This window comes from Engystomops pustulosus, chromosome 1 (assembly GCF_040894005.1).
Source record: "Engystomops pustulosus chromosome 1, aEngPut4.maternal, whole genome shotgun sequence".
NCBI lineage: Eukaryota > Metazoa > Chordata > Amphibia > Anura > Leptodactylidae > Engystomops > Engystomops pustulosus.
The window spans coordinates 292,900,069-292,918,923 of NC_092411.1; the positions used below are offsets into that span (position 1 = coordinate 292,900,069).

General features: G+C 43.6%; 1 protein-coding gene across 1 annotated transcript; it reads left to right on the forward strand.

Moving 5' to 3' along the window:
* The first annotated feature begins 1,094 nt into the window (after positions 1–1,094).
* LOC140129910 (vomeronasal type-2 receptor 26-like) lies at positions 1,095–7,964 on the forward strand. Its single transcript, XM_072150776.1, has 2 exons — positions 1,095–1,157; positions 7,066–7,964. The coding sequence occupies exon 2, from the start codon at positions 7,098–7,100 to the stop codon at positions 7,962–7,964; it is 867 nt and encodes a 288-aa protein (XP_072006877.1). The 5' UTR covers positions 1,095–1,157; positions 7,066–7,097.
* The last annotated feature ends 10,891 nt before the right edge of the window (positions 7,965–18,855 follow it).

The following is an 18,855-nucleotide window of genomic DNA, read 5'->3' on the forward strand; positions in this document are numbered from 1 at the left end:
AGGTGAGGATCATTGTATGATGGGGGGGTTGGGACCCCCACCACATGCATATAAAAGGGACACATAGGGGCTCATTTACTAAGGGTCCACGGACCGCGATTCCATCGGGTTTTCACAAACCTTTCCGTTTTGCGGCGAAATGCCCGTTTTTTTGGGCGCACACGATCCGACTGTGTCGCATCGGCGCTGGCTTGCATGCAACGGAAATCGGGGGGCGTGGTCATCGGACAACCCTATGAATTCAGAAAAACCGTGGTATTTAAAAAAGGATTTTTGTCGCAAGGCACGCACTTACCTGCACCGGGAAGAAGAAGGTGAACTGCGGCGGACCTCGGCGCAGCAATGACACCTGCTGGATATCGGGCGCACGACATTAGTGAATCCCGGCAGACGCGAAACGACGTCAGGCAACGCGCCACGGGATCGCGAATGGACCACCAGTTACCCTGAATGTATAATAGCTCCTCAACCTCAGTATATAACTCCTCCGTTTTTTAAAAATGCCCCTCCCCGGTCTCTAGAAATAAATTGCCCCAGTTAATTGTTTTTCAGTGTCATAGTGGAGAGGCTAAGAAATTACTTACTCCAGAGTTGTAGCTACCAAAGAGAAGGCAGGGGACCATTATTATTAGGGGGAGCAGTGGCTCTAGGCCTCCGAACTTTGAGGGGCCCACTGAGGAGCTTTCGGCTTTCCAGCTATGTATCCCTAGGAGTGCAACTAGCAATGCCCTGCTCTCTCTAGTAATAAATGTGTTTCTGACACATATGTATTGCTATTGACCTTACAGGACCTGTAAGATGATGTCATTCACTAGTGATGCGAATTACGACTCTTTATGAGCTGGATCATTAGGCTCTGCTCACTAAGAAGAGCCGGCTCTTCTGGCTCCTGAATGGCTGCCTATTACATGTATAATAGGGAGTCAGCGTACAGCCAGTCACCCCATTCCACACCACTTTTAACCCGATTGTGTCTGGCATGGTGAGCCTGTTAGGGGCGGGGTTAAGTTAGCCATCGACTCACTGAGGGGAGTCAGCTTTCGTCGTTAATGAAAAAGGGCCAACTCTTAGAGACAGCTCATTCATGAAAGACACATCACTATAATCCACAGGTCCTGGTTGTGCAGCACTGCTGTGGGGTGACTGAGCAGTGTGAGGTAAGTGGTTCATGTTTTCTGTGTGTTTAATGTGTTTATGTCTGTCTGTGTATTTGCTTTTTCTTTCTACACTACTACTATACTTTTCCTACACTGCACCACTGCACCATATCCTACACTGCACTTATCCTACACTGCACAGTGCTGCACTACTCCTACTATATTGTATATATACATGGGCAAAACACTGCATTACTACACCTATCTTGTGTATATATATATATATGTATATATATATATATATATATATATATATATATATATATATATATATGGGCACTGCACTGTACCACTACTTCTATCCTGTATACATATGGGCAGAGCATAGTACTACTACTCCTATACTGTTAATATGGGCACAGTACTACTACTCCTATCCTGTATATATGAGCACATCACAGTACTACTACTCCTATCCTGTATGTATGGGCACAGCACAGTACTACTACTCCTATCCTGTATATATGAGCACATCACCGTACTACTACTCCTATCCTGTATGTATGGGCACAGCACAGTACACCCTGGTATCACTGCACAAGTGCTGTAGGTACGCTGCATGTACTATGAAGCCGCAGTAGTACACCCTGGTATCACTGCACAAGCGCTGTAGGTACACAGCATATACTATGAAGCCGGAGTAGTACACCCTGGTATCACTGCACAAGTGCTGTAGGTACATAGCATGTACTATGGAGCCGGAGTAGTACACCCTGGTATCACTGCACAAGCACTGTATATACACAGCATGTACTATGGAGGCGGAGTAGTACACCCTGGTATCACTGCACAAGGGCTGTAGGTACACAGTATATACTATGAAGCCGGAGTAGTACACCATGTTATCACTGCACAAGAGCTGTAGGTACGCAGCATGTACTATGGAGCCAGAGTAGTACACCCTGGTATCACTGCACAAGCACTGTATGTATATAGCATGTACTATGAAGCCGGAGTAGTACACCCTGGTATCACTGCACAAGCGCTTTAGGTACACAGCATATACTATGAAACCGTAGCAGTATACCCTGCTATCACTGCACAAACATTGTATATACACAGCATGCACTGAGAAGCCGGAGTAGTACCCCCTGCTATCACTGCACAAGTGCTGTAGATACACAGCATGTATTATGGAGCCGGAGTAGTACACCCTGGTATCACTGCACAAGCACTGTAGGTACACAGCCTGTAATATGAAGCCAGAGAAGTACCCCCAGGTATCACTGCACAAGTGCTGTAAATACACAGCATGTACTATGGAGCCGGAGTTGTACCCCCTGGTATCACTGCACAAGCACTGTATATACACAGCATGTACTATGGAGCCGGAGTAGTACACCATGGTATTACTGCAATAGAACTGTAGGTATGCAGCATGTACGATGGAGCCAGAGTAGTACAACCTGGTATCACTGCACAAGGGCTGTAGGTACACAGCATATACTATGAAGCTGGAGTAGTACAGCCTGGTATCACTGCACAAGAGCGGTAGGTACGCAGCATGTACTATGGAGCCAGAGTAATACTCCCTGTTATCACTGCACAAATGCTGTAGGTACACATCATGTACTATGAAGCCGGAGTAGTACACCCTGGTATCACTACACAAGCGCTGTAGGTACACAGCATGTACTATGAAGCCGGAGAAGTAATCCCAGGTATCACTGCACAAGAGCTGTAAATACAGAGCATGTACTATGAAGCCGGAGTAGTACCCCCTGGTATCACTGCACAAGCGCTGTAGGTACACAACATGTACTATGAAGCCAGAGTAGTACACCCTGGTATCACTGCACAAGCACTGTAGGTACATAGCATATACTATGAAGCCGGAGTAGTACACCCTGGTATCACTGCACAAGCGCTGTAGGTACACAGCATATACTAAGAAGCCATAGCAGTAAACCCTGGTATCACTGCACAAGCACTGTAGGTACACAGCATGTACTATGAAGCCAGAATAGTACCCCCTGCTATCACCATACAAGCGCTGTAGATACACAGCATGTACTATGGAGCCGAAGTAGTATACCCTGGTATCACTGCACAAGCGCTGTAGATACAGAGCATGTAATATGGAGCCGGAGTAGTACACCCTGGTATCAATGAACAAGCAGTGTAGGTACACAGCATGTACTATGAAGCTGGAGTAGTACATCCAGGTATCACTGCACAAGGGCTGTAGGTACACAGCATATACGATGAAGCCGGAGTAGTACACCCTGGTATCGCTACACAAGCGCTGTTGGTACACAGCATGTACTACGGAGCCAGAGTAGTACACCCTGGTATCACTGCACAAGGGCTGTAGGTACACAGCATGTACTATGAAGCAGGAGTAGTACACCGTGGTATCACCGCAAAAGCTTTGGAGGTACACAGCATGTACTATGGAGCCGAAGTAGTACAGCCTGGCTTCACTGCACAAGAGCTGTAGGTACACAGCATGTACTATTAAGCCGGAGTAGTACAGCCTGGCTTCACTGCACAAGAGCTGTTGGTACACAGCATGTACTATGAAGCCGGAGTAGTACACTCTAGTATCACTGCACAAGTGCTGTAGGTACACAGCATGTACTATGGAGCCAAAGTAGTACACCCTGGTATCACTGCACAAGCGCTGCAGGTACACAGCATGTACTATGAAGCCGGAGTAGTACACTCTAGTATCACTGCACAAGTGCTGTAGGTACACAGCATGTACTATGGAGCCAAAGTAGTACACCCTGGTATTACTGCACAAGGGCTGTAGGTACACAGCATATACTATGAAGCCGGAGTATTACACCATGGTATCACTGCACAAGAGCTGTAGATACACAGCGTGTACTATGGAGCTAGAGTAGTACACCCTGGTATCACTGCACAAGCACTGTATATACATAGCATGTACTATTGAGCCGAAGTAGTACACCCTGGTATTACTGCACAAGGGCTGTACGTACACAGCATGTACTATGGAGCCAGAGTAGTACACCCTGTTATCACTGCACAAGCTCTGCAGGTACACAGCATGTACTATGAAGCTGGAGTAGTATACCCTGGTATCACTGCACAAGCGCTGCAGGTACACAGCATGTACTATGAAGCCGGAGTAGTACACCCTGGTATCACTGCACAAGGGCTGTACGTACACAGCATGTACTATGGAGCCGTAGTTGTATACCATGGTATCACTGCACAAGCGCTGTATGTACACCGCATGTACTATGAAGCCGGAGTGGTACGCCCTGGCCTCACTGCACAAGGGCTGTAGTTACGCTGCATGTACTATGAAGCCGGAGTAGTATACCCTGGTATTACTGCACAAGCGCTGTAGGTACACAGCATGTACTATGAAGCCGGAGTAGTACACCCTGGTATCACTGCACAAGTGCTGTAGGTACACAGCATGTACTATGGAGCCAAAGTAGTACACCCTGGTATCACTGCACAAGGGCTGTAGGTACACAGCATATACTATGAAGCCGGAGTATTACACCATGGTATCACTGCACAAGAGCTGTAGGTACACAGCGTGTACTATGGAGCTAGAATAGTACACCCTGGTATTACTGCACAAGGGCTGTACGTACACAGCATGTACTATGAAGCCGGAGTAGTACACCCTGGTATCACTGCACAAGGGCTGTACGTACACAGCATGTACTATGGAGCCGTAGTTGTATACCATGGTATCACTGCACAAGCGCTGTAGGTACACCGCATTTACTATGAAGCCGGAGTGGTACGTCCTGGCCTCACTGCACAAGGGCTGTAGTTACGCAGCATGTACTATGAAGCCGGAGTAGTATATCCTGGTATTACTGCACAAGCGCTGTAGGTACACAGCATGTACTATGAAGCCGGAGTAGTACACCCTGGTATCACTGCACAAGTGCTGTAAGTACACAGCATGTACTATGGAGCCAAAGTAGTACACCCTGGTATCACTGCACAAGGGCTGTAGGTACACAGCATATACTATGAAGCCGGAGTATTACACCATGGTATCACTGCACAAGAGCTGTAGGTACACAGCATGTACTATGGAGCTAGAGTAGCACACCCTGGTATCACTGCACAAGCACTGTATATACATAGCATGTACTATGGAGCCGCAGTAGTACACCCTGGTATTACTGCACAAGGGCTGTACGTACACAGCATGTACTATGGAGCCAGAGTAGTACACCCTGGTATCACTGCACAAGCGCTGCAGGTACACAGCGTGTACTATGAAGCTGGAGTAGTATACCCTGGTATCACTGCACAAGGGCTGTAGGTACACAGCATGTACTATGTAGCCGTAGTTGTTTACCATGGTATCACTGCACAAGCGCTGTAGGTACACTGCATGTACTATGAAGCCGGAGTGGTACACCCTGGCCTTACTGCACAAGGGCTGTAGTTACGCAGCATGTACTATGAAGCCGGAGTAGTATACCCTGGTATTACTGCACAAGCGCTTTAGGTACACAGCATGTACTATGAAGCCGGAGTAGTACACCCGGGTATCACTGCACAAGTGCTGTAGGTACACAGCATGTACTATGAAGCTGGAGTCGTACACCCTGGTATTACTGCACAAGGGCTGTACGTACACAGCATGTACTATGGAGCTGTAGTTGTATACCATGGTATCACTGCACAAGCACTGTAGGTACACAGCATGTACTATGAAGCTGGAGTAGTACACCCTAGTATTACTGCACAAGCGCTTTAGGTACACAGCATGTACTATGAAGCCGGAGTAGTACACCCTGGTATTACTGCACAAGCGCTGTAGGTACACAGCATGTACTATGAAGCCGGAGTAGTACACCCGGGTATCACTGCACAAGTGCTGTAGGTACACAGCATGTACTATGAAGCTGGAGTAGTACACCCTGGTATCACTGCACAAGCACTGTATATACACAGCATGTACTATGGAGCCGGGTAGTACACCCTGGTATCACTGCACAAGGGCTGTAGGTACACAGCATATACTATGAAGCCGGAGTATTACACCATGGTATCACTGCACAAGCGCTCTAGGTACCCAGCATGTACTATGGAGATGGAGTAGTACACCCTGGTATCACTGCACAAGTGCTGTAGGTACCCAGCATGTACTATGAAGCCGGAGTAGTACCCCCTGGTATCACTGCACAAGAGCTGCAGGATGTCCTTGTGTCAGTTCTGGTTACGGGTCACTTAACACCACGTGACCTCAGCTGGGAAGAAGAAGGACAGAAAGAGGTGGGCAGGTCAGGCTGGGCGTGGCTGCAACAACTAAGACAACAGCGAAGGGATGGCCTTAAGGCACAGCCGAGTCGTAATGTATTCATTCCATGCCCCTGGGCCCATCCCACTATGTCCCTTGCTATGTCCCTACTTAGCGTAGCCACCTAGAAGGCCCGCAGCTGACACTGAAAAGAGAACATAGAGGGACAGGGGCGCGGCATTAATAAATTATGACTTGGCCATGCCTCCTGGCCCAATAACAGCCGCTACAGCTGCAACTGCGGTTGTGGCACCACTGGCTGCGCCTTTAAATGCTGTACTTAAAGGGGTGTGCCGGTGCTGATTTGGACCTTGCACCACATTCATTACTGTGACTCGACAAAGTTATGTTGTACACTCTATGTTAATAGTGCACCAAAAAAAAGATGGTGCACACTTCCCGAGTAGTGCAGAGGGCGACAGATTAATAAAGAACATGCACCAGTATTTAATAACTTACCTCACCCTGCACATTAGTGAGGCAATCTACACGTTGTACAGTTGATAATTCTAGGCCTGAATGTCATGTCTCCCAACAATGAACCTTCTTGTTTGCATTGTCCGGTGCATATATGCCTTCTCACTACATACCTCTGGTGGGTGGGCGTACTTAACATTTCTAACAATCATTGTTTTTAATTTCTTTGTGTATTTGAAGACAGTAAAACCTGCAATGAATGTCCGGTGGATATGTGGCCTGATGAGAAGAAGGTGACTTGTTTTCCCAAAATAGTGGAGTTTCTATCCTATGAAAAAGACAATTTTATTTATATATTTATAGTTCTCACTTTAGCTTTTTCTGCTGTAACATTGTTCTTATTAAAAACCTTCATTTCTTACTGGGACACTCCAATTGTTAAAGCCAATAACCGGACTGTGAGCTTCATCCTCCTGGTCTCCATCTTGCTGAGCTTCCTCTGTGTCTTCTTCTTCCTTGGTCGTCCAGTGGACATCACCTGCTTACTGAGACAAGTATCATTTGGGATCTTCTTTACCATTGGAGTCTCTTCTGTTTTGGCCAAGACCATCACAGTCTGCATTGCCTTCAAAGCCACCAAACCTGGAAGTTCCTGGAAGAAGTTTGTCTCATTTAAAGTCTCTAATTCTGTGGTCCTGGCGTGTTCTTCTGTACAAGTCCTTATTTGTGTTATTTGGCTGTTGGTGTCTCCTCCTTATGTAGAGTATAACCATCACACGTATCCTGGGAAGATCATCATTCAGTGTAATGAGGGGTCAGATATCTGCTTCTACTCCATGTTGGGTTATATGGGTCTCCTGGCAGCTGTGAGCTTTGTTCTGGCTTTCATGGTGAGGACATTACCGGACAGTTTTAATGAGGCCAAGTACATCACCTTCAGCATGCTGCTGTTCTGCAGTGTCTGGATCGCCATGATCCCGGCTTATCTGAGCACCAGAGGGAAATACATGGTGGCTGTGGAGGTATTCGCCATCCTGACCTCATGTGCCGGAGTTCTGGGTTGTATATTTTTCCCTAAAGTATATATTCTTCTTTTAAAACCTGAACAAAACTCAAGAAATATCATTCTGGAGAAATAAAAGACATACACAATGTATACCACAGCTATAAGTGTAAATCTTATCTACTCTAGCTCTAGCATGCTATATTATATATTGTGACATTTATTCAGTTTGTTATGCAATCAATAAAATATTATAAATAACTGCACAATATCATGGAATTAAATAATTTGATGAATTGGATTTAAAATATATTTTTGTGCCAGATCTGAAACCCTGTATCCTTCATTTCCCCTTACCTGGAGCCCTGTATCCCGTTGATACAGGGAGTACGGAAAGTATTCAGACCCTTTTAAATTTTTTACCCTTAATTAATTGGTAAGATCAAAAAAGTTCTGTTTTTGCTCATCAATGTTCTTTCTGCCCCCAATTTGACATAAAAAAACAGAAATGTAGATATCATTTACTAAACACGAAAAGTGAATTAACACATGGTCATAAGTATTCAGAGCCTTTGCTCAGTGATGGGTAGAAGCAGCTTCGGAGCTGGTACAGCCAGGAGTCTTCTTGGGAATGATGCAGGAAATTTTTCACACCTGGATTTTGGTATCATCTGCCATTCTACCTCTAGATCCACTTCAGTTTCCTCAGGATGGATGGTAAACTTTGGTGGTCACTATGTTGAAGTGTCTTCAGAGATGCTCAATTGGGTTTAGGTCCGGGCTCTGGCTGGGCCGGTCAGGAATGGTCACAGAGATGTTCGGAAGCCTCTGCTTTGTTACTTTAGCTGTGTGTTTAGGGTCCTTTTCTTGTTGGAAGGTTTGGCCCAGTCTGAGGTCCAGAGCATCTGGAAGAGTCATCCACAATATCTCTGTACTTGGTTGCATTCATCTTTCCTTCAACCAGTGGCCCAGTTGCCACCACCATGTGTCACTGCGGGGATTGTATTTGGCAGGTGATGGGCAGTGCGGTAGTTTTTCCCACCGCTTAGAATTAGCACCAAAAAGTTCAATCTTTGTCTCATCAGACCAGAATCTTATTTCTCATAATCTGGAAGTCCTTCATGTGTTTTTGCACACTGTGTGGGATCAGGGCCTCTGCCCCAGGGCCGTCACTAGGAACTTTGGAGCCCCTGACTGGAAGATCAGTTGATGCATAACATAATACACAATTGATTTTTTGACCAAAACATTATGAGCCAGACTCTGCACATGCCCACTCAGCATATAGATAGAACCTGTACATGCCCATTCAATATATAGGTGGTCTCCCCACATGTCCCACATAGCCCCACCAGTCCACAACAGATGCCCCCTTTCATGAAATGTCCACCCTAGATGCCCCCTTTAATGAAATATCCTTCCAGATGACCCTTTCATGAAATGTCCTGAAAGATGCACCCCTTATTTTTTTTTTTCTCATATAGGACCCAGGAATGGGGAGTTTAGTGGGTGCTGTGAGCCCCTCAGGCCCCCCTTTGAAAAAACGGAGGGCCTTTGAAAACAGTCCCACTAGACCCCCCACGAAGGTGGCTCTGCTTAGTGCCACGTCAGTTGCGTAGAAGGGGGGGGCGGGTGCAGCTGGCCGGGAGTGGGCCTACACTGGGATTTCCTGTCCACTTGCTGCAGCCACTGCATTTATTTCGAGATGTACCTTGTGCAAAAAAGCGGCGGGGCTATGATACGCCCACGCACAAGCGCCAGCGTATGATAAATAACCCCCCTGTATGCGGCTTTCAAATGTCTTGCACTGAGGAGAGGGTTCCCTCGGCAAACTTTGCTCGGATTTTACAGCTTTCACTGCGCGCCACAAATGCTAATAACTTTTTCATACTTCAGTGTGTGGAGCTGTGGGTGGTGTCATTTTTTGTGAGATGAGATGACATTATCAATGCTACCATTGTGAGGACTTTACAGCGTTTTGTACACTGTGTATTACATTTTTTATGTCTTTCAAAAAAGCAAAAAAAACATAATTATTGACTTTGGGCGCTATTTTCTGTTATAGGGTTAAATGCCGGGAAGAACCGTTATTATATTTTGATAGATCAAACATTTTGGGACACAGCGATACCTAACATCAGGGGTCACACTAACATTTTTTCAGAAGGGTAATAATACTCCTCTTAGTATTTTGGGGAGTATTTTTAGCCACGGAGGAGTATGAAATTTTAAGTAATACAAATATATAACTCATAGCTGTATATAATGGTAATAGGCGCCATTTATACAAGAAAATCGTCTCAGTCTTCTGTGCTGAACTAGTGGCAGTAAAAGTATTATTACATCATGCAGTGAACATATTTTTTTATTAATATGCACAGAAGCATCTAGCTATATCTACACACAGCCTTAGGGACTGCTACCCCCCCCCCCCCTTATTCCAATGTGTCCATAGTCTTTCCATATCTCCAGTAATCAGAAGTATATCATACTGGGCCAACTTGGTAGTGTCTGCGCCTTGCGCCTGTACATATATGTGTACCTGTCTGTCTTTCATCATATTATATGACCTCATAGAGCAGGAAATAGGTGCACATGTCGAGAGAATTTCATAGGCATCAGCACTTGGACTCATAAACTGGGATCGCTGTCCTTTGTGTTCGTAGTATACACCAAACATAGGACTGTTGGGGGAAGTACTGACACTTTATCAGTGTACTAGTTCCACAACTATATTTTGCAGTCAGTCTGTGCCACAGTTGTGCCACAAAAGTTTACATACCCCTGCAGAATTTTGGCTTTCTTTACCTTTTTCTCTGAATATGAATGAGAACCTAAAACAAATTTTCCATTTCTGGTGTTTGGTTGGGTGAAGCCATTTATTGTCAAACTATGGTGTTATCTCATGAGTGCCAAAAATGTTTTGTGTTATAGTTCATATTCACTGAAAAAAGCCCAAGAAACCTAAAATTCTGCAAGGGTAAGTAAACTTTTCAGGACAACTGCAATATATCCACATTAGGACCGAATAAACAGGGTCCTACTGTATTTTGAGATCAGATGAGTTTTTATAGTATTATTGAGATGCAAAAGTTATGAAATAAAAGTCAAGTTTTAGTGGAAATTGGGTCAAACTTACATGTTCAAGAGAGGCCTGGACGCCTTTCTGGAGAGAAAAAATATCACGGGTTATGGGGATAAAACATTTATTTAATTCTTAAAGGTTGGACTTGATGGACTTGCGTCTTTTTCCAGCCTTATATACTATGATACTATGATACTATGATACTGGCCCCCATTGTACCATCTGTGATTTATACAATACATTGAGAAACCCAACCACATCAGCCAAACACTGAACTTCATTGACCGTTTCTTCTCAATCTGGAAATTGGGGGCTGTGTGATCACGTTTCTCAACATTTGTGTCCCAAACCAGGGATACCCTATACACCTTCCTGATCAAAAACTTGATTTGAGGTACAGTAAAACTGTGGGGATCTGAACCTCACCCTTGACCCTACAACTCCTCATGTCACCTATGCTGTGTGAGGAGACTACAGCACCCCTCACATGGCTTATAGCTTCTACTCTCCTGCACACAGTATAGCAGTATATCCTTGTCCAACATATTGTAATTCCGTGGCTAGTCTCTATAGGTAACATTGTTGAACCGTGCCGCCTTTTCAGTACTTTTAAGCCTACATTTTTATACATGGGGGATGGATGTATCACTCAAGTCACTGATTTTAGATTCTGACTTACATATTGTAGACAGTTGTCCACTTTCTCTCCAACTATGAATATATTATCAATGAGAATAGATTATTTTATTTCCCATCGTCCTGTTAAAAATCATAAGAAAGAAATCTAAGAGGACAATTGGGATAATCTTAAATAGGCCTAGCAGAAGTAAATATAGTGCAAATAAATATTTCCCACCAACAAAAATACATCACATATAAATATATACCTGAAATGAATGTGGCAAACACATACATACACTCACCGGCCACTTTATTAGGTCCACCATGCTAGTAACGGGTTGGACCCCCTTTTGCCTTCAGAACTACCTCAATTTTGGTCCATATTGACATGATGGCATCACACAGTTGCCGCAGATTTGTCGGCTGCACATCCATGATGCGAATCTCCCGTTCCACCACATCCCAAAGATGCTCTATTGGATTGAGATCTGGTGACTGTGGAGGCCATTTGTGTCCAGTGACCTCATTGTCATGTTCAAGAAACCAGTCTGAGATGATTTTTTTTCTTGGATGTTTTTTCTTTTTCGGACCATTCTCTGTAAACCCTAGAGATGGTTGTGCGTGAAAATCCCAGTAGATCAGCAGTTTCTGAAATACTCAGACCAGCCCTTCTGGCACCAACAACCATGCCACGTTCAAAGGCCTCAAATCACCTTTCTTCCCCATACTGACGCTCGGTTTGAACTGCAGGAGATTGTCTTGACCATGTCTACATGCCTAAATGCACTGCCGCCATGTGATTGGCTGATTAGAAATTAAGTGTTAACGAGCAGTTGGACAGGTGTACCTAATAAATTGGCCGGTGAGTGTATATTCCAGCAATGAATACACCAAATACATAAAAATATATCCTGACCATATAAATATAAACCAACAATGAATATACTGCAAGAACATTAAATAACCACAAGTAAATATATACCAGCATAAAATGTACTGCACACATGGGCTTCCATCAGGCACAGACATCACTTACTGTTCAAATTAGGCTTCAGCTGCCACTTTTAGGTTTGTGTTGGCCTGGTCTATCTTAATATTTTTCATGTAGCCTCCTTATTGTTGGAAATTCTTCTCCATCAGGTAGAAAACATCATAGAAACATTTTCCAGCTGAAACTTATCTCTTCAGAATTTGCCACCTTGGTGACTTTGGCTTTCTAAAATAATTTCCTTATCAGTATAATGTTCCTTAGATAAAAGCTATGTTCTCCTTAAAATGACCACAGTTTACCCGCTGCATATACAGCTAATTTATATTTTTCATCAGCACATCCTCATTAATTCAGAAGGAACAGCTGCCCCAGTGTATAGGTATCCCAGCACATGCCCCAGGTATATAGAAAGCCCAATACATGCCCCTAGTAATAGGAAGCCCAACACATGCCCCCAGCATATAGGTAGCCCAGTAAATGCCCCCAGTATATTGGTAGCCCAGCACATGCCCCCAGTATATAGGAAGCCCAATACATCCCTCAAAATATAGGAAGCACAGCAGATACCCCCAGTATATAGGCAGCCCAGTACATGCCCCCAGTATATAGGTAGCTCACTACATGCCCCTAGCACAAAATTAAAAACTAAATTATACTCCCCTACTACCTCAGTGATGACACTGATGCCAGCGTCCTCTCTATGACCAAGGTAGGTCGAACAAAGAATACATATATTGGTTTGGCTTAATCTCACATCATGTACTAGACTTCTTGTAGGTCATGATTGGTTTTAAGAGGGCTGATTTTCAAAGTAGCAAAAGGAGGCATCGTTCTCCATTTAACACCTTGGAAAACAAATTGCTTATGCTTATGCACATGATGTTATTTACTATTAAAGGGCTGTGATGGAGCTTCCAGGGTGATAGGCTAGGTGGCACCCTAGGTAATTGTCCACCCTCCCCACACCCTGTCCCGACACTGTTAGATGATGCATGGAAATTTTATTAAAAGCTTTCAAACATAAAAAACTTCCAACTTTTACTAATTGGGCATCACAAGTGACCTCTACTAGAGAATGAGATGACCTCAATCCAATGACTTAGATACATAGGGGCAGATTTACTTACCCGGTCCATTCGCGATCCAGCGGCGCGTTCTCTGCGGTGGATTCGGGTCCGGCCGGGATTCACTAAGGCAGTTCCTCCGACGTCCACCAGGTGGCGTTGCTGAGCTGAAGTTCCCCGGAATGCACTGATCTTCATCAAGCCGGACCGAGTGAAGTTAAGCGCGAGTCCCGCGCCACTTTTTTTTTTAAATGCTGCGGTTTTTCCAAATCCGTCGAGTTTTCGTTCGGCCACGCCCCCCGATTTCCGTAGCGTGCATGGCAGCGCCGATGCGCCACAATCCGATCGCTTGTGCCAAAATCCCGGGGCAATTCAGGGAAAATCGGCGCAAATCCGAAATATTTGGGTAAAACGTCGGGAAAACGCGAATTGGGCCCTTAGTAAATGACCCCCATAGACTGGGATTTATCTTCCAATGTTACAGAGAAGTCAGTGTAGAGTTAATCACATTTACTGAAAATGAACAGCGATAAATTTACACAATAATATATAAATGTCCAAGATTTATTTATCATTTCATTTTTTTCTGTAACCTTCTTCTTGTCTCTGAGGGTAAAATCTGTCCCCGGTTGTGTATATAAGCGGCTGCAGAGTGACGGCCTGTGCCTCTCCTGTGCTGAGGATCTGCAGAGCCGGGGGACGCTGTGCTGGAGGAGAAGACCTTGTCCCTGTCATGAGCTGCTCTCCTCTTCTTACTACTTGTTATGGCTTCATATTCTTACAATCATTACCATGTTATGGAAATTTTCATTTTCAATTATATACATCAGCATTGGTGCCATTACTGGACTATGAATATTACAGGAAAGGAGATTTTATCATTGCCGGCCTGATCTCTGCTCACAGATATGTTACTAAAACTACATTTTATGACAGATCAGATTTGTTAGACATATTCTGTGGAAAGTGAGTGTGTTTCCTTCTTATGTTATGTTCTATATTATACAGTTTACTTCACCTGGATTTTATGTTCAATCAGTTTTATTAAAGTTTTTAGATTTATATAACCACATAAAAGAAACAGTGTAAAGGACATCAAAATCACAACAAACAGTACAGAGAATAAGGGATATACAAGAAATTACACCTGTGGACATATATTATGCGTACAATACGTGGAATGGTGAAGCATAAGTAGGCCTCCTGTTGGGCAAGCACGACCAAGGACTTTGATAATCATAGAAACAGGTCCCTGGGGCTAGAAGAAGTTCTGCGAGCACTGACATTGTCCTATCGATGTATATATATGGAGCACCCTATGTCAGCTTGAAAACAGAATAATAGAGCTTCCAGCTGTGAGGGTGTCAACAGGGGTTCTATGCTTGAGGGGTGTGTTGTGGATTATAGTATATTTCTCATGTGATATATCGCATTTTGAACCCTACTTGATGATGGGCTATACACCCAGTGCAAAGGTCAAAACAAAGCGTTCATACCAACAAGACTCATCTAGGAAAATTACAATGACATAGGCTATAAAAGAAGGGAAAAGAAAGCAGGGGAAGGAGCAAGGAAAAAGCGTGCTGCCAATAAGACAAAAGGAAGCAGGCTACGCTTTAGTTTCCCGATCTCACCAGGTAATATGGAAAGCAAGACTCTTTCCGGTTCACCAGTAATCGGGGTGTTCAGATAGGTCTTAGAGATCGCAAATACCGGTATCTAGAATGGGAAAAGTTTACTACACAACCACCATATGTCTAGATTTCTCAGTACCGTATCTTCAACACATGTCTGGCAGTGAGGGATAGACAGAATGCAGGAGGGCCGGGACCCTATATCATCTTGAGAGTATTTTGTAGTTGCGTTCTTGCAAGCAACACACAATTGAGAGTTTGTGGGTAAAGGGAAATGCCTTGTCCCAGTCTTTTGCCGACAAAGCCACTCCCAATTCCCTCTCCCAGCTTGCGATATATGGCAGACTACAGTTATCTGATTCTTTCACTAAGAGACTGTATATTTGTGAGATACAGTGTTCCGGAGGAGATATTTGGCAGAAGAATTTGGCAGAGGAAGTCAGAGGGTCATTGAAAGCTCTATTGGAGCCCAGGCGACCAAGAAAGGAACCTAGCTGAGAGAGCTCTAGCCATGATAGATGGGATGTCCCGGGGTTTGTGGCCAGGTCCCTGAATTAAGGTACCGGGGCCTCGCCTAAAAGGTCTTGCACGTGGAGATCCTTGTTAGCCGAATGGCCCAGAAAGATGGATACAGAGAAACTGAGAGGGAATTCTGGATTTCTAAATAGGAGTGTCAGAGGGCTGTGTGGTCTTGAATTTTACACCTATTGAGCGAATCCCATAATTTGAGAGTCTGCGAATGGAAGAGGGTCCACGGTTCCAGGTCTACTTGTCGAAAAGGCACCCAAGGAAGCAGACGTAGTGGGATCGTAGAGCTATATTGCTCAATCCGGACCCGCTGTTTAGATGCTTAGTGATAGTGCCAATCCAATAGCCTCACCAAAAAGGATGCCGTTTTGACAAACCAATTCTAGGGCGAGCTGTGCCCCAGATAAGACGTAACAAAACTCAGCTTGATGGATTTGAAAAAAGGATGCAGGAGGCTGGATCAGAACTCCCTGGAAAAGGTAAAGGAACAGGGGTAGCATATCCATTTTAATGGCGTTGATACGACTGAACCAAGACAGGTTTTTTTTAAATCGTAGAAAGAGATGTCTTTGAGCGTACATTCCAAGAGCGGCAGGTAGTTCAAGGAGTACATATTGGAGGGGTCGCTGGGAACCTGTATCACTAGGTATGTAATTGCGTCTGAATGCCAGCCGACTGAAAAGAGATCTTTAATGTACTGAGCCTCGGTAGATGGTAGTGAAATGTTTCTGCCACCAGCTCTATAGACCCCGTGCTCATGTGAGTGCCAGGTGTGCAGGGGTTAATCAGAGCTGCTGGATCTAATTGGACCAGTACAGCTCTGCCCCCACAGAGGATTGCTTTCTCAGGTAATTGGGGCTCTTATAGATGATTGCAGAAAACTTGTAAGAAAAAAAAATAAAACTGTTAAAATGTCGGCGGTCATTTCTAACCTCAAGAATGCGGGAGACTTAGAGTAAAAAATACACAAATTTCAATCGGCGCAAATCGGAAATATTCAGGTAACACGTCGGGAAAACGCGAATCGGGCCCTTAGTAAATGACCCCCAAAGTCTTTAAAGTCTATAAATATCTACTGAACCCCGACATTTATTAACCCCTTAACGCCAAAGTCGATTATTTACCTTCATGACACGACCCATTTTTTGAAATCTGCCCTGTGCCACTATAAATGGTTATAATTTTGAAAGGCTTTAACATATCCGAGTGACTTTGAAATAGTTTTCTCTTGACGCTTAGTACTTCATGTTACTAAACAAAAACAAAAAAATGGTGGTATGTTTTGCGTTTATTTATAAAAATACAGATATTTGGTGAAAATTTTGAAAAAGTCTCGATTTTTGTAATTGAAAATGTTCTACTTTTTCCACACATGTCATAACAGCAAAAAAACTTGATAACTAACATTAACCGAATGTCTTCTTTATGATGACTTGTAGGATGTTCTGGGGCTTTGAACGTTAGATGCGATTTTTCACATTTTCATAAAAAAACGCAAAATCCTTCTATTGAGGGACCTGCTCAGCTTTCAAGTCACTTTAAGAGGCCGAAATAAAAGTAAAACCCCATAAATATAGAATCTGCACACCTTAAGGTATGCAAAACAACTTTCACGAAGTTCATTAACCCTTTAATTGTTTTACAGGGGATAAAACAAAATCGGATGCAATTTTGAAATGTAATTTTTTTTGGCTAAATGAATGTGTGCACACGCTCTGTGTGTAACATAACGCAGTGTAATACATCTGTATAACACTGTGCTAAAGGAATAAGCAGAGGATCACTGGTTCAAGCCAACCTGAAAAAAATAAAATAAAAAATATTTAAAATACTCAATAAAGCTTTTTTTAATAAAAATAATTTATATAAAGTAAAAGTCCCTTTATCACCAACATTTCCTTTACACATCAAATAAAGTAAAATAAAACCCTACCAAATCACAAAAAAAACATATTTATATTGCTGCATCCATAACAAGCTGTAGATTATTTCAGAATCATTATTGGACAAATTTGCTGAGCACGTAAAACAAAATCTGAAAAGTTGGCCAAAAATTTACATTTGTCATGAAAAACCTTCACAAAAATGTTCCAAAAAGTGATCAAAAAAGTTATGTGCGTCAAAATGATACCACTGAAAAGTACAACTCAACCCATAAAAAATAAGCCCTAAACCAGCTCCGACAAACAACAAATATAAAAGTCATCTTCAGAAAAGATGGCGATACGAAAATAAGTCAGATTTTCTCTATATTGGGTTTTCTCCAGTAAAATGTCAAATAAATATATATATATATATATAGATGAGGAATCACAGTAATCGTAGTGATCTATAGAATAAAGATAATGGGGGTCATTTACTAAGGGCCCGAATCGCGTTTTCCCGACGTGTTACCCGAATATTTCCGATTTGCGCCGATTGTACCTGAATTGCCCCGGGATTGTGTCGCACGCGATCGGATTGTGGCGCATCGGCGCCGGCATGCGCGCGACGGAAATCGGGGGGCGTGGCCGAACGAAAACCCGACGAATTCGGAAAAACCGCCGCATTTAAAACCCGAAAAAGTGTCGCTTGGTGACCGCTTACCTTCACCTGGTCCGAGGTGGTGCATTCCGGCGCGTGGAGATGATTTTCAGCGCAGCAGCGCCACCTGGTGGACGGCGGAGGAACTACCTTCATGAATCCCGGCCGGACCCGAATCCAGAGCAGAGAACGCGCCGCTGGATCGCGAATGGGCCGGGTAAGTAAATTTGCCCCATCATGTTATTTTAATGGTACAGAGTGCGGCCCGAAAAAACAGAATTCACTATTTTCTTTTCGTCCATACATTCAATAGTTAATAAAATCTCATCAATAAGCTAAGGACCCACTAAAATGAAGTATTTGGGGGATACATATGGGGGATTGTTATACTCGGGAGAGAGGGTATTAAAATGTGTGAAGTGTTTTGGTATTTTATTCACTGAGAATTTGTACATTTTTTTAAATCAAAACCATTCATTTAGCCCAAAAAATTTAAAATAGTTAAAGGGTTAACAAACTTCATAAAAAATGTTTTACATATGTCAAAGGGTGAAGTTTCTATAATGGGGCAATTAATGGGG